Consider the following 17897-nt stretch of genomic DNA (forward strand, 5'->3'; position numbering starts at 1 on the left):
AGAAATATTATACAAATAAAAACATGAGTATAATTAAAAATACATAAAAATATTTTTTTTTTAAATGTAAAACAAAAAATATATCCACTTTTTTAAGGACGGGTCAAAATCCAGTAAACCTATTAATATTGGCTATCACATTTAAGTCGCTTCTAAGATTCGTATAAATTTTTAGTTGTGGACTGACTGTTTTTTTTTTTTTGAAAAGACTGGTTTCTTTTTTGGGCTTATTTGCCAACTAGCCATATTTTGATTGTAAATTAAGTAAATGTCTTTGATTTTGACATAATGCATTTTTTAGCTTTTGTACCATAAATTATCCGGTTCTATCCTTTGTGTTTGCAGGTAACAGGTAAAAAAGCAGAAGAGAGTAACGTGGTCAATAGAAAAAAAATCATCCACGTATAATTTTATTGACCACATACATATATACTGAATGTTCCATTCTATATCACCGAAATAGTATAAAAATTATAACTTCATCTACAACCTCTAAACACTAAATATATCCCATATTATCCATCTCAATCCCACACAACCCATATACTATACCCTAGACTCTAATCAGTAAACTATAAACCCAAATATAAACAAAGAAGTTAATACTAACCCTTATCATATTCCTTCATCTTATAAATACTAAATCCTAAACTCTAATTACTAAACCCTAATCCAATTATATATAAACCCTAATCCATATATAAACCCTAACCCAAATATAAACCCTAATCTAAATGTCAAAATCTAAAAAAGTACATAATATTTTATAATATTAATTTAAATTATATAATATTAAACTATACACTATAAATCATACTATATTTTTACAGGTTCAAAACATGTAATGATAGTGAGAATTTAAGAAAATTATAAACTATATTTCTTAACAAAATAGAACACATTTTAGTAACCGTCAAATGAAATGGAACATGGTAAAATAGTATAGTAACATAATATACTATCAAAATCTAAAAAGTACATAATATTATGTAATATTATATAATATTAGAAAATACAATATAGATCATAGTTCAATTTTTACAGATTCAAAACATGTAAGAATAGTGAGAACTTAAGAAAATTACAAACTATATTTTTAAACAAAATATAACATTTTTAGTAACCGTCAAATGGAATGGAACATGATAAAATAGTATAACAATATAATATATTGCATAATAAAATATAAAAGTACATATTGTTTTACATTCTATTCTATATGCATATAATAGAATAGAACACAATAAGTTCATCTTCTCCGATCAATTTTGGGTAATTAATAGAGACAAAAGATAAACACTTTATTTGACGAATCCGTACTGTGAGACGAAGCAGCGGTGTGAGTCGAAGTGCCGATGTGAAGGGAAAGAGATTCACATTGCTTCTTCTCACCACTTAGACTGTAACAACGTCTTCTCGCAATCGGTTTCAATCAGAGAAGATAAACAGTGGAGGATTTCAGATGGAATAAATTCAGAGAAAACTGATAGTCCGATGATGTGGAACAAACGATGGATTCAACATAAACTTTTTACTTTCTCAAAAGTCAAAAAAAAAAGATCTAATTACCTTTTCCATCAGGTTACGCCGGTTGAAAAAAAGAGTAATACAGTATTATTACGTATATATAACGGCGTGCATAGGAATGTTAGGGGAATTGGTTACTCAGTGAATTATGCTTTTTTTCACGTCATACACCCCAATTTCTCTTCTTTTTTTCTGATTGAAACTTATTCCAAATGTCACCTACTCAAATTATTATTATTGTAAACAGAAGAGAGCCAAAACAAGAGAATAAATTTCAACATAGAGAATATATGACGGGGTTACCAATCCGTTGGTTGGTACAGAAATATATGCGTTTTTGCTTCAGCTGCGACGAAATTACATATTAAATATATTAATATTATTTATTTAAATCTTCAAAAAAAACATTATTTATTTAATAAAAGCATAAAGTCACACACACATCTATATAAACACATCGATTCAAGACATGAATCTCATCATCCAATACCTTCAAACACAAGCTTCTCGTTTCTCAAAACATTTGGTCTTATAATGGTTTTTCGAGTTGATATTCTAACATTTGTGTTCCTATGCATTTTAGCGGCATCCACTGTTTGGGGGTACAACTCCAAAGACGTGAAAGCGTGGTGTAGTCAAACTCCAAACCCGAAACCATGCGAGTACTTCTTAACCCACAACTCAAACCAAAAGCCCATAAAATCCGAGTCAGAATTCCTCAAAATCTCAATGAAACTAGCTCTAGACCGAGCCATCCTCGCCAAATCCCACGCGTCCACACTAGGACCAAAGTGCCGCGACACACGTGAAAAAGCTGCTTGGGAAGATTGCATCAAGCTCTACGACTTCACCGTCTCTAAAATCAACGAGACTATGGACCCAAACGTGAAGTGCTCAAAAACCGACGCACAAACATGGCTCAGCACGGCTCTAACCAATCTCGAAACTTGTCGTGCCGGATTCTTAGAGTTTGGTGTTACCGATATCGTTCTTCCTTTGATGGCAAACAACGTCTCAAATCTTATATGCAATACACTCGCCATTAACAAAGTCCCTTTCAACTATACCCCACCCGAGAAAGACGGGTTCCCTTCGTGGGTCAAACCCGGTGACCGGAAGCTTCTGCAAAGCTCGACACCAAGAGATAACGCGGTGGTGGCTAAAGACGGGTCGGGTAATTTCAGGACAATTAAAGACGCAGTCAACGCTGCTTCGGGGAGTGGTAGGTTCGTGATATATGTGAAGCAAGGCGTTTACAGTGAGAATCTTGAGATTCGAAAAAAGAATGTTATGTTGAGAGGTGATGGTATAGGGAGAACGATTATTACCGGAAGCAGAAGTGTTGGAGGAGGATCGACCACGTTTAATTCAGCTACTGTCGGTATGTATTACAAAACAAAAAAAAATGATTAATTTTATTTATTTTCATGAGAAATATATATAGACTAAATGGTCGATCTTGTTTGCAAATTGTTACGTGCATGAAAACACCAAACTAGAGCAAAACTGAAAGTGATATATAAGAACCACTTTCCGCGTCCTATAGGTTGTACATAATCAAGATAATCTTAAGGTCTTTAGTTGTCGTTGGTGTCTTTTTCTTGCAAATTAAATTTCCATAGAATTTTAGAAAAGGAAAGTCAAATCATTATTATTCAAAAAAAAAAAAAATCATTATTATTCGTGTCCTGAGATACTTACAAGTATAATCAATCTTATATTTTGTCGATCTAAACTATATAATTGCATTTTATGATTTGGTTATGTTTTTATTAAAAACGGTTGGTCAGTTCACAAATTTGACGATTAAATTATACAATTATAAATCAATCATTTTTCCTTTTCTTTCTTTTTTTGAAAAAAAAATAATTTTTCATTTTCGTCCGTATTTTTTTATTAGTTTGTCGATTTTACTAGCATGGCCATTCATATTATGATTATCTATAAGATTATGTAATAATTCAACAATGTCATAATCAAAAAGGTAAGTAATCATTTTTATACTTTTTGTCAAATTACTACAGCCGCGGTTGGGGACGGGTTTATAGCACGTGGAATAACATTTAGAAACACGGCAGGTGCGAACAATGCACAAGCAGTAGCTCTAAGATCCGGGTCGGATCTATCTGTTTTCTACCAATGCAGCTTCGAAGGTTACCAAGATACACTTTATGTTCACTCCAACCGTCAATTCTACCGTGACTGTGATGTTTATGGAACTGTGGACTTCATCTTCGGAAATGCAGCTGCAGTTCTCCAAAACTGCAACATCTTTGCACGTCGTCCACGTAGTCGCACCAACACAATCACTGCTCAAGGAAGATCCGACCCGAACCAAAATACGGGTATTATTATCCACAACTCTCGGGTCACCGCAGCTTCGGATCTCCGACCTGTTTTGGGATCCACCAAGACTTATTTGGGTCGACCATGGAGACAATATTCTAGGACGGTGTTTATGAAGACTTCTCTTGATAGTTTGATTGATCCACGTGGGTGGCTTGAGTGGGACGGTAACTTTGCTTTAAGGACTTTGTTTTATGCTGAGTTTCAGAATACAGGTCCGGGTGCTTCGACCTCAGGTCGGGTTACATGGCCTGGATTCCGGGTCCTTGGTTCTACCTCAGATGCTTCGAGTTTTACTGTTGGTAGTTTTCTTGCCGGTAGCTCTTGGATTCCATCGGACGTACCATTTACTTCTGGACTTTAAGGGATATATATTGCTAATTCAAAATTTCATATGACTATAATATATGATGCAAAGTTGTATATACGACCCAATTGATTGGTCTATTACAAAGAATAAGTATTGCTTTTTACAATGTAATAATGGAAATTCTTGTATGTTTGTAGTAATTTCGCGTAATCTCTCTTTTTCTTTAAGTTTATTGTATTCAGTTTTCTGAAATAAATTTATCATATGATTAAAAGTTAAGGACTGTTCATTTTGTTCCTTACTTCCTTTCGTATATTATTGTAAAGCCCAACTAGAAATTCTGGTTTAGTCCTGAGTGAATGGGTTTAGCAGAAGGTCGAAAATAATAGGGCTTAAATGTTATTGCTACACATAGTTCATGTAAAAAAGGCAATGTTTTTAAACCCGACTCGAACACATAACCGAAAAATTTTCCAAGTCACTAGATATTAGATCTTTCACGGACGAACCACGGATTAATAAATTAATTAAATTTTAATATATAATTTATTAAAAATATAAGGAGAAATTTCACATTTCCTTGGGAAATTTTAATTTTCGTCTCTTTATTTTTAAACTTTATTCCACATATATAATATTTAATAATAGTTTAAATTATTTAATAGTTTTTGTAAGAAGGTAGGAGTTAGGACATATAATAAAACATAGCAAGACATTAAATTTCATAAATTTTAGATATCTAATGTCAAATAAAATTATTTTCAATCAAAATAAACCAAAAATAAACATCAAGATTGTAATTTTTGATAAAAAAGAAAATTGATATCAAATTTTATTAACCAGTTTTGGCTATATCTATCATCGTTCACTATATCATCTTAAGGTGGCATAATGAAATATTTATCAAAATCTAAATATCACAATAATTTTTTTAGTTGATATTATATGTGATGATTTTACAGAATTGAATCAAATCAATGAATTTTATTCACAGAAAACAATATTTATTTAGAACATGTAAAATAAAACGAATACAATAAAAGCATGTGATTCATGAAAAAGTATAAAACACAGTTTATATGATAGAAGTTAGAACCTAGAACTAAAAGTTAAAACAAATGCTATTCACGATGAACAAAATAAGAAAAAAATAAAGTTGGAAGAGATATAGAATATATGTGGCAGCAAAGAAAATGAAAATTTCATGAGAAGATTAAAAATTTTAAAGTAAAAACCTAATCTTTTATTTAGAATATAAAACAACTGGAAAATATATTTACAATACAAAACATTTTGATAAAGTAACTAAAACCTAAGAAAAAAACTAAATAAAAATTACTCATCGGTTCACCAGTAACCGGATTGCCGGATTTAAAGATTTTTAGTGGGTTTTATTAGGTTTTTGCTTAGCGGATATTTTTAAAATTCAAACTGGATTACTTAGAGAGTCATCGGATTTATCGGTCTGACCGCGAATCTGGATCGGACATAAAAAAAACATATAAAAACTGAAATTCCGGGATTGCTCATCAGATTAACTAATTAGATTATGCATGAACAGTAACTATATCTGATCAGTTTTTTTGTCAACATATCATATCAGTATTATTTACATTAATTAGGCATATTCAATTAGTCTACGCTATTTATCATATCAGATCAGTATTATTTATTGATAAAATTAATTTATAGCTTTACAAACGTTTTGAAATATTTAGTTATATACATGTACACACAAGTATACATTCATTCATTTGATAAAATGTCAAATGGAACTTATTCTCATTAACTATTACCATCATCCAACAACAAGTACAGTTGATATTTTCCTTTGTATGGACCAAATCCGCTAATGGTTACGGCAACACACGCAAATGAATGTCAACTCAGAAGATAATTCTTGAAATTGGACCAATCTAATCTACAACTCAAAGAAAATTTTAAACCAACCTATGATTTTTTTGTCCAGTTGCGAATTTATGACTAATTAATACACTTGAAAACGAAAGATCTCGCCGATATGAACATATCAGGTGGAGAAATAAATGCAAAGCTAACTATTCCAAGAAGGCAGGAACCGAGGCGTTCATCACTTCATGATTTAGTTTGAATAGTTTATATTGATATACCTATACTTACATTATACCCGAACCCAAACGTTGTTTCTTATTTTCCGTAATTCATACATGCATGCATTGCTTGTAATTTTGTGCTAAGTCGTATAATTTGTTTATGTGAAAATATCGTTTAACCATAACAGTAGCAAAATATGCTTGCCAAGATCTGAGATTTTGGGTCATACAAATTTATTAAAATTTTTAATTTTGGGGGTGAAGATTATAATCTTTCATTTGTTATATCTAGATCCAGCACTGGCTCTCGAGTGACGAGGTGTAGTTTACGGGTATTTATTATTTTAGTTAACATTTTCCTTTCCTCTTTGAGATTAAGATTTATGTCTTTTTTCTTTTTACTAGATCCGTGTCCACGCTACGCGCGGATAATGTGGTTATATATTTCTCTTTTTAAATTTATATAGATATATAATATCATTTGATAAATTTGTCCTAAAGAACCTATAAAGTTTGAGCTGTGGGAAGTAAATTAAGATCTTGTTATCCCTTTATTAATATTTTGTTGAGCATCTCCTTTGACCTAAAGAAATATATACGATACATCTTTTATGTAAATTCACTATCTGGACAAAAGTTTAGAGGGGAAGAATTTGAATATATGTAGATAAAGTGAAAAAAGACTCATACATATCGATCTGAAGGGTTTGTGGTTTTATTTAGAGAAGCAAAACAAACTATATGAAGCATGCCGGCATTATAACTTTAAAAATAGCATTTTCTATGAAACTAACATGAAGAAATCTAAAAAGCCTTCAGCTTAATACTACACCTAGCAATTGAGCATTTTGTTATTTTTTTAAGTTAATAGTAATGCACGTAAAGGTATGTCTGCTTCTTGAGTGTAGAAGATCATACCCACGAAATACTTTGTAGACGTAAAAAAGGAAAATTGTGAGATGATGGTTCGAGTTAAGCGAGTATTTTTTTTGACATCAAACGGATGTTCTGTTGTTCAAGCTTGAGGTGAGTACTTGATATATGAGGTTTGATGTTTATGAGAGGGCAAGGGAGAAATCTGAAACAAATATTTTGAGAATTGCTTACTACGTGAGGAGGTTTTAATGTTTATTCTAGTAAGTATTACATGTCTAATATTTTGTAAAGACGTATTAAAATAAAAATAAATTAAAAGACATATTAAAATTAGAATAAATTATATTAAATATAGAAAAATGAATACGTGAAAGATACATTGTATGAGAACATAAATATTTTGAGCTACTTATGCGTTTTTCTTTCTCGTGTTGATTGATAATAACCAGATGGAATTATTGTATATTGTAGGATATGTTCCACTAAATTAGTTATGATTTTACATATGTTTGAATAAACGTTTCATGTAAACCATGATGCTTAGAAGCAGTCATCGTGGTAGCCCAAAGAAATAAAAACTTAACTATCTAGGCCAACATCCAGTAAATGGTTTAATAATGATGATTAAAACTTCAGACACGTTCCCAGAACACAACACTCCACCAAATGGAAAAGTAGAAAGTTAGAGCCATCTAATACCATTAGTTAAGATCTGGTCTGGATCTATGTTAATTTTATAATTATTTAAAAGAAATGAATATAAAAAAGAACAATGAGTACGCAAACATGACTGTAAACAATGATCTCCTGACTGTGTAAATTAAAATTTTAGCTTAGTATTACAAACTCCTGTTAATTCCTATTTTTTATCAGCTGTGCAGATTCTTTGCCTCCTAACCAGGTGAGGTACTGAATGAATTCTCAGTTTTCGTAGCAGGAGCAGTACCAGCTTGGTGTCTGCATCATGCATGCCACAGAGAGCTAGCACCATGTATACAATAAGCTGGTGAAAACTCATTTTTTACATTATACATATTTATAAAACCCAATGAGGGAATAAAGTTCTAGTGTATGTCACTTCCAAGTTTCCACCTTCAGTGGCAGCCCATATCTACAACAGGGGATACTGACATATTCATGATTTCTAAGAAGTTAATGAAAGTGAATTAAAACTAATCATTCACAATAATGTTCAAAAACATGACATAAGTAATTGATCCGTACAAATGAGAGAAACGACAACTCAAGTTTGTTCTGGAAGCTTTTGGACACACTGCAAATTATATAGGATCCAAAACCTATTAAAAACTTATGGAGTAGAAAACTATTAGCTCAAACTTAATACAAACAGAGATTTTAATTCACACATGATAAGCACAACTTACATTAATATAATTTCCATGGACCGAGATAGAGTCTCCAACATATAAAGAAACAACTCCAAATGTTAGGTTCGTGACGCAGCCAGATGAAAACAGCTAGTGGTAGTGTTGTATCTCTAAACCAAAGTAAGCCAATCCTGCACACAGAGAGTGTGATATATTCCTATAAGAACTTGTCACTTACCTTAAATCCAATATAGATGTACAATTCTATAACAGAAATGAGTCCTTGCAATTAAAAAGCTACTGTATGATAATATTTCAAGAGGAAAACAAATGTGAAGCATACAGATGATGACTCTAAAGGACAATTCTTCTCGGGCTAAGAAAGATACATCAAGTCAAAAAAAAATTGTACTCATTCACCTGAAAATTAGCAAGCCTTAGATCATCAGTCACATAGATTTGGTGAAGAGTAGGTTTGAGAAGAGAGATATTTACCGGCTTGGAAAGAAGGAGACCTTTCCCATTTCGACATGAAGACCTAAGAATCATATTTTAGAGATAAGAGTCACTCTTTAACAATATTGTCTTTTCGTTTCACTGATCTGTTCTTATCTACTATCTTCAACGCGTCGGCTAAGATGTTCCTCTCGGTGAGGCTCGTGCATGGAATAAAACTCTGATAAGATAGAGATTACAATTTGGTTAATATACTACTCAAGACAGAGAGTGAGTGAGAGCAAGAGGTTAGAATAAAAGGTATGATCGGAGGCATCAGAGGGAGTACCAATGTCGAAAATCATATTTGAGATGAACCACCAAACACTGCAGTGGTAGCAGCCAAATTCGGTTTGCCTATCGAGCTTTTCTCCTCTACGAAGTTCTGAACCGTCTTTGCTTAACATATAAAAATCGGCTCGAACTCCGTCATATCGTGGAACGGTTTCTCGAAGATTGAACAACTCAACACATTAGTAAAGGGACCATGATCAAATAGACGCTTGAGGCAAGATTTGAGCACTGGTTGCATGTTGACTCCAGCTGGATCTTCATCCTGAAAATGACGATGACAAAGATCTGACTTCTCTTGCTCTTCACCAATCATGATCCAGTAAAATTTGTAGTTGAAAGTAACTTAGACGCACGACTAAAAAATGAAAACAAACTCACCATCGGATCATTAGGTTGGGAGAAAGCAAAAGCTGAATTATTACGTTTGTTTGGAAGACATTCTCTGCAAAACAAATAAAATAGACATTAAACGAACCTAGAGAAAGACGTAATACCTTTTTTAATTGGATTGCTGAGGAAATTATTCTGAAAAAGGAAGAAGTTCTGATTAATATAGACCACGCTTGGCCAAAAAAAGAAGAGATTTATAGAAAATACGTTTTGCAGAGCAAGAAAGAGGAACCGTTTGAGTTTCATTGCTGTATTTGTTTTTGTTTAAATCACTTAAATGACATGGCTGATTTGAAAGATATAATTGGTTGATTTTTTAATCCTATGTGGCATAGCTCAATGGAGCTCTTATTCCCCTTTTAATATTGTTCTGAAAAGGAAGAAGTTCTGATTAATATAGACCACGCTTGGCCAAAAAAAGGAAGAGATTTATAGAAAATACGTTTTGCAGAGCAAGAAAGAGGAACCGTTTGAGTTTCATTGCTGTATTTGTTTTTTGTTTAAATCACTTAAATGACATTGGCTGATTTGAAAGATATAATTGGTTGATTTTTTAATCCTATGTGGCATAGCTCAATGGAGCTCTTATTCCCCTTTTAATATTGTTAGATTGTTGTTGCTAAATAAAGAGTATGCCAATTTAAATTAAACGATTTTATTAAAATAGGTTCAGAAGAGAGAAAAAATTTAATAGAAATCCTTTACCAAAAAAAAAGAGAGAAAAAGGCATAACATATATATCTATATATATAAAAAGAGAAGTTGAATCTCTCCTGCTGCACACATCAGCGTCCACGTCATAAATTAGAAGTCTCACGAGTTGACCACATCAGATACGCACCGTATCACTTAAACTTTGTTCTCTCGAAATGGGCTTCGCAGTGGGCTTCGTCCAGCGCAAATAAAATGCTCTTCGGCACTAGGCCCATCGACACTGTTCTACGGAATCCCTAACAGATGTTCTCCTTCGTGTTTCTTCGTCTGTTTTCATTTGGCGCTGAGACTTTCTAGATTCTGTAACGGTGTTTGTGGTTAATCTTAAATCGTCTTTATTCTCCATCCCACTACGAATCAACCTATTGCGCTCTTCGTCTGCTAGATCCTTATATATATAAACCTTCGATGCGTCGTTTCCGGCAAAATCTATAATCTTCGGAGATCGCGATCTCTTCATCTCTCTGAAAAAGGCAGCGTCTTGTGGGGTTAGCAAGCTATTCGTCGGCGAGCAGGTGAGGCCAGCGACCATTTGGCATTTACCCGGAGCAACTACAACTTCAAGCTTTCTGACTATACAATGTCCATACGCTTATGGGTATTCTCAAAACTTGGATATATTATCAATATATAAGATACTCCAATTTTTCTTTTTCTTTTCCAGCTTTAAAATACTCCAAAATTTTGTGAGGCTCATATAATCCGTTCGTGAATATAATTATTTATTTTATAGTTATAGTTTAACTTGCAAATGTATGATTATAAATACAAACAAAAGTAATTTAAAAATATATATTATATTTTAACTATGTTTTCGCAAATGAAATTTCTATAAGTTCTATATGTATTAATGCTTTTTAAAAATATTAATAAACTTTAATATAAATATAAAATCACTGTTATAGAATAACTTACCAAAATCCAATCAAATGACATAGAAGATTAATCTTATTTCTTCTAAGAATAGGAATAGATGAAGTAGAATAAAAAAACTTATATGATGTATAAATCTTTTATAATTACAACACATTGTGAATGATATAGATGATATAGATGATATTAAAAAGGGAAAAACATTGACAATACAAGTCAGATCAAATATAAATAAACAAAAAAAAACATATTTGGATATTCTCATTTCTAAAATAAAACTATACTGTATAGGAAAATTGGTCAATTGTAATAAAATTATGTTTTCATCAAAACTAAAAAACCACACAAAAAATATAAAATAATAATATAATAGTATGGTCTCACAACATATTACATCAAATAAAATTAGAAACATCACATTAAAATAAGTATATATTAAATGTTAAAACAAAATAAAAAATAGACATTTTAAACTAAATATTTATAGTATACATATATAGATATAATTATGTTTAAATATTTTAAAAATATATAACTGGTCCGGATCCAGTATTTACATGCCTAAAATTTCAGTATCCAGATCTTAATGTTTTTAATTTGTATATTAGCCGTTTGAAATTATTTTATAGTTTCACATCCCGCCCGTAGGGCGGGCCGACCTAGTAGGAAATATACATACGAGAGAAAGTTTCAGGGCTTTTTTCAAATATGAGCTAAAATTTCAGTCAAACATAATATATCCTTTTTTTTGAATTTTTTTTCATCCTAATGTTCGAGTTATTTACGAAAATACCATTTTTGTTGTAAAATTAGTATTTTACCTTATCAATTTTCATCTTCACCAAGTATTTACAAATTGCAACTGTCATCAATAGACCAACCACCGTAAACAACCAAATTGAACTCTTAATGCACAAAAGTTTCAATTTTTTTACCCTTCATATTTCATTACTTTGCACACAAATCAAATTTAATTTCACTTTCTATCTAAATTCATTCCAAAAACCCAAAATTTTGATTCCAAACTTTGTAAGGTTCATAGAGACATTGAAGCTCATGATTTCTTGATCCAAAGAACACTGTTTTTGTTTTGTTATGAGTGGGTAGAATGGTTTAAAAAAATTATTGGTATAGTGTATCAATAACTTTAATAATGTAAAGTACTTTTGGCAAATACATGAACAAATTTACCAAATTCTTTTTATTAACATCTCTTAAGGTTACAAAAGAATTCACAACTAAAATAATACACATATGAATCATAAAACAAGTCATAAACAAAAAATTATTACACATTGAACTAAAATATTATCATCAACATAGATAAGCTAGGACTCCACTTGACATCATTACTTCTGTACCACTTTAGGTAGAAGACTTCCTAAAGACTTCGTAGGAAGTTTTCTAGTATAAAAATACATTAGAAGACTTCCAAAGAAGTTCTTCCAGAAGTTGCCTCATAAGTCTTCCAAAATCTGTCTTAGGTATGAAAAATCTACATATTTAAAAAGCATTAAATAGATTCAAAATAGAGAAGACTTCAAAAAATAAATTTTATTCTTAAATAATAAACCAAAACACTCATATTAGGTTGTATCTATAACTTTTTAGAATCTAATATATAAAACACACAAAAAAATCCAAAATTTGTACCACTTTGGGAAGAATACTTCAAAAGTCTTCTAGCATAAAATGCATTAGAAGACTTTCCAGAAATATTCCAATAGTCTTCTCAGAAGTCTTTCAAAGTCTATTTCAGATCTGTAAAAAAAATTGCAAATTCAAAAAACATTCAAATGGCTTCAAAACGGAGAAAAACTTCAAAATGAAAAATTATGATTACAAAATAACAAAACAATCACATTAGGTTGAATCTATAGCTTTTAGACTCTAACATATATAAAGCACACAAAATACATATCCAAAATTTATAGATTGCCTTTTGAAAGAGTGAAAGATGATAATCATTTAATGAAAAACCTGCAAAAAGAAGATAAACTAGTGAGAAGTCATAAAAAAGTTAGAAATGATTAAAGTTTGGTGTTTTGATATTCAAAGAGATTAGAAAAAGGTTAGAGAGTTACAAAGTAAAAAACATTACATTTTTTGTTGTAGCCATTTGAAAGGAAGAAAAAGAACGTGTAAATTTTCTTTACATACGGAGACGAAAATTCTAATTATGTTAAATATTTTCGATACAAAAGACTTACGAAAAAGTCTTCTAAGAGAAGACTTCCGAAGAAATCTTCTTTACCTTAAAATCAATGCAATAACACCTAAATAGCAGAAAAAACTTCCTTAAACTTAAAAGAAACTTAGAAAGTGTTTAAATCAAGTTATTAGATATTAAGTAAACATATTATATGTCAAATTTAGAAAAAAAGAATTTAAAATAAGATTTCAAAATCTAACCCTAAAAAATACGACCAGTACAATAACATATGTTTCCAAACCCCCAAACCAAAGATTATCGTGACTCAATCTACATTCACCATTTATGTTAAAAATAATTCAAAATTCTAGTAAAACTAAATTTTCATCATTTATAATGTTTATGAACATGATTTCGATTTTTTCCGTTTCAATTTTTTTTATTAAACTTATTAATTACTTTTAAGATCTAATACATGAGAAGACTTCCGTAAGACTTCTGGAAGACTTTGATTTAGGCGGAAAACTTAAATTACTCTAAATTTTATGCGGGAACCCTAATCCCCTAGTCTATATTTGAGAAGTGATTTGCCACATGTCGTCTCTACAATCGTTTTCACAAAAATAATTGTGACGTGGCTATTAACATTGATGACATGTCATATGATTAAATATGACATGAATAATTACATTTAATGCTGATATATTATTTTTGGAAATGTTTTTAGAATATGGCAATAACTCATATATTACATTTAATATTGATTTATTTTGGTTAAAACTTTGTAGAATATGGTAATAACTCATAAATCATCACTAAAATAAATATATTCAAATATGAGATTTTGAATTTCGAAATATTATATAATTTTACATTTATAATCATTAAATTTTTATTATCTAAAATTTTCTAAATTTTCTGAATTAAAAAATAAAATAAATCGTAATATCATTAGTTTCTTTTAGATATCTACAAATTATATAAATATTATTTAGTTTTTATTTTTGATAACTGTACAATTTTATATGACTTTAGTAATTTTGTACAAGTTGATTTAATACATTTAACCAAATGAAATAAATAATTTTTTATCTAAGATTTTAACTATATATATATATATATACATATATATTCAAATATGACATTTTGAATTTCCAAATATTATATAATTTTACTTTTATAATTATAAAATTTTTATTATCTAAAATTTTCTAAATTTTCTGAATTTAAAAAAAAGATTTTAAATCGTTTATTTCATTAGTTTCTTTTAGATATCTACAAATTATATAAATATTATTTAGTTTTAATTTTTGATAACTATATAATTTTATATGATTTTAGTATTTTTTTACAAGTTGATTTAATACATTTAATCAAATGAAATAAATAATTTTTTATATAAGATTTTAACTTTATATATATACATATATATTCTTAAATATAATTTGAAAAAAAAAATATTTTCTCTTAATTTTATGCTTAATTAATGATATTTATATTAATTATTGGTCAAAATAATAAAATATATAATATTTAGAAATTACATTTTAAAATATAAAATTTAACTTTTAAAAAATTCATCATTACACATGGTGCAGGAAAACACCTAGATTAATAATTGTGACATGGCTACTAAAATTGATGACATGTCTTATAGATTAATATGACATTGACAATTATATTTAATGTTAATTTACATTTTTGGTAAATTTTTTAAAATATAGTAATAACTCATATATTATATTTATTATCGATTTATATTTTTCGACTTTTAAAAAATATGGTAATGTGGAAGCCCCTTTGGTCCAGTGGTTTGACTAAGGGTTCAATTGCTTCTACACCCGGAGGTTTGGGGTTCAAACCCGAGAAAATACCAAATTATGCAGATTATGGAGAAACATGTTACATGAGATCTTCAGCTTGGTGCAGAGAGTACCATCGAACATGGATCTCATAGGACGGCTCAGAGTGGTACAGTCAGACGTGTATTCTCACAGGGTGGTAGAATTGTCGCCTGTAGAATTGTCTTTGTAATATTCTCATCGTTGTAATAGCATAATTACTCGATAATAATCTATTCAGACGTTAAAAAAAAATGGTAATAAATCATAAATCATCATTAAAATCAATATATTTAATTATGGCATTTCAAATTTCGAGATATAATTTAAATTAAAAATATTTCAAAAATATAAACATATTTTTAGAAAATTATAAAAATTAAATCATAAAATCAAATTAAATCGTAAAATCATTAGTTTATTATATACTAGTTATGGACCCGTGCGTTGCACGGGTTTTGTTTGATTTTTTCATTTTGTGAAAACATAAAAAGAATGAGAAAGTTTTTTACATCAATTTTTGAATTTAGATGTATGTTAGGGGACACATTTTTGAATTAAAAACCTATTTTGATATAATTTATGATTTATCTACTTCATATTTTAAAATAGTCAATAATATTTTTGTTTTTATCAATAATTTTTTTTTTTGATATTTATTTCATTATAATTAAGTGAAAGGACAAAAAAATTATAACCATAAATAGTTTTAGTTTGCTATAACCTAGCCCAATCAAATAAGAAACTCAAATAATATTACCAATAGTCTAGCATTGGATTTGTCCGTTGTCAGATTAATATAGTTTGTTGCATTCTTACAATATTGTCAACTTGGCACTATCATTGCAAATCTATAATTTTATGTTAATATCATCTGGTTTTGATTTTTAATTTTCATTTTCTTAAAAATGAGATATTTTAACACATGTAGAATTTTTAAAAAGAAAATTACAATGGAATATTTTTTTGAAAAGTATAATATTTAATAGTCAAAATTATTTAACAAAATTTGTTTCTTTAGGATTTTAAAAAAGAATTTATCTTAAAATTAATATTAAATAAATTTTCAATTAGAGAACGTTGTACACAACTTTGAATGGTATTTTCCTATATAATAAACAAATTATATTTAATAACAAAACAATGTAAGATTTTTTAAAAATAAAAATAAAAATATTTACCTTCTCATCAAATAGGAAAAAAATTATTCCTATAAGCTCATTATTTTTGCTTAAATTTCTTGCTTCCCACTTTCTAGTAAAACGTACCACTATTCGATGGTAAGAACGCTTTTTATTTAACTGATTTAGTGTTAAATAATTTTCTGAAACCATCGTTTCTTGATAATTCCTGGTAAACAATTAAATTATAACTTTAGTAATAGGACAAACACACCTAAGAAACTATAATAGTGAAATTAAAACGTATTGCTCTTGATAAAAAAAAACGTATTGCTATGTGACAGCAATGTTTTTGTGACAGCGATGTTATGGTGTGGTGTCAATAACTTTAAACGTATTGCTATGTGACAAAACTCAGAAGTTTCGTTCAAAAAAAAAGACAGAACTCAGAAGCATGACAACGATCAAATAATAATCACCACAACAACGATCAACCATAACTTTATAAGAAGAAAAGAATATTGAACTTCACCTTATATTTTTCTTAAATCAATAATTATACTTGGTGATAAAATATGAGAGATCTTAGTTCTATATATATAGATATGAATAATCATAGTTCTTCTTGGGTTATGATATTTTTAATTAAAATTTTAATAAAGAAAAATTAACATTAATCAGTGTTTGACATTTTTTTTTGTTTAAGTTTTTTTTTTTAAAGGATAATTACTATCTAATATTTTTCTTTTTTCAGTAAAGAAAAATTAGCATTATGAGAGTAGAAATATTTTTAAAACAATTTTTTTTCAATTATCTTTTCTTTATTATAAAGGATTAACATAAAATAGTCCTTTCCAAATTTTTAGGTTTATATTTTAAAAAGGATAATTACAATTCAGTTTTGGAATAGTTTTTGAAAAATCGTTTGATTTTAATAAAAAATATTAAAGATAGTTTTATTATAAATCAATAATTATGCTTGGTGATAAAATATGAGAGATCTTAGTTCTATATATATAGATATGATAATCATAGTTCTTCTTGGGTTATGAACTTTTTAATTAAGATTTTAATAAAGAAAAATTAACATTAATCAGTGTTTGACATTTTTTTGGTTTAAGTTTTTTTTTAAAAGGATAATTACTATCTAATATTTTTCTTTTTTTCAATAAAGGAAAATTAGCATTATGAGAGTAGAAATATTTCTAAAACGATTTTGTTTTTCAATTATCTTTTCTTTATTATAAAAGAAAATAAACATAAAATAGTCCTTTCCAAATTTTTAGGTTTATATTTTAAAAAGGATATTCAGTTTTGGAATAGTTCTTGAAAAATGGTCTGATTTTAATAAAAATTATTAAAAAAATTTTTATTATAATAAGTTTCTTTTTTTCCTTTTAAATTTTTTATTTTTAAAAAATCGTTTAATTTTAATAATAATTTTAAAAAGATGTCTTTTCTATTTTTTAGGTTTATATTTTAAAAAGGATAATTACAATTTGGTTTTGGAATAGGTTTTGTTTAAATTAAAATTACTATGACTTTTTGAAAATTCGTT

General features: G+C 28.8%; 1 protein-coding gene across 1 annotated transcript; it reads left to right on the plus strand.

Annotated features, from left to right (window-relative positions):
* Positions 1-1991: 1991 nt before the first annotated feature.
* Positions 1992-4472, plus strand: LOC108844082 (probable pectinesterase/pectinesterase inhibitor 17). The gene is made up of 2 exons (XM_018617284.2): positions 1992-2908; positions 3552-4472. The coding sequence occupies exons 1-2, from the start codon at positions 2062-2064 to the stop codon at positions 4235-4237; spliced, it is 1533 nt and encodes a 510-aa protein (XP_018472786.1). The 5' UTR covers positions 1992-2061; the 3' UTR covers positions 4238-4472.
* The last annotated feature ends 13425 nt before the right edge of the window (positions 4473-17897 follow it).

Source organism: Raphanus sativus, chromosome 3 (genome assembly GCF_000801105.2).
Source record: "Raphanus sativus cultivar WK10039 chromosome 3, ASM80110v3, whole genome shotgun sequence".
NCBI lineage: Eukaryota > Viridiplantae > Streptophyta > Magnoliopsida > Brassicales > Brassicaceae > Raphanus > Raphanus sativus.

Bases quoted from the DNA above. Each gene is read 5' to 3' on its own strand.
- LOC108844082 (XM_018617284.2), top strand. From the start codon at position 2,062: ATGGTTTTTCGAGTTGATATTCTAACATTTGTGTTCCTATGCATTTTA. The intron at 2,909-3,551 runs GTATGTATTACA...AAATTACTACAG, and splicing joins GTTTAATTCAGCTACTGTCG to CCGCGGTTGGGGACGGGTTT.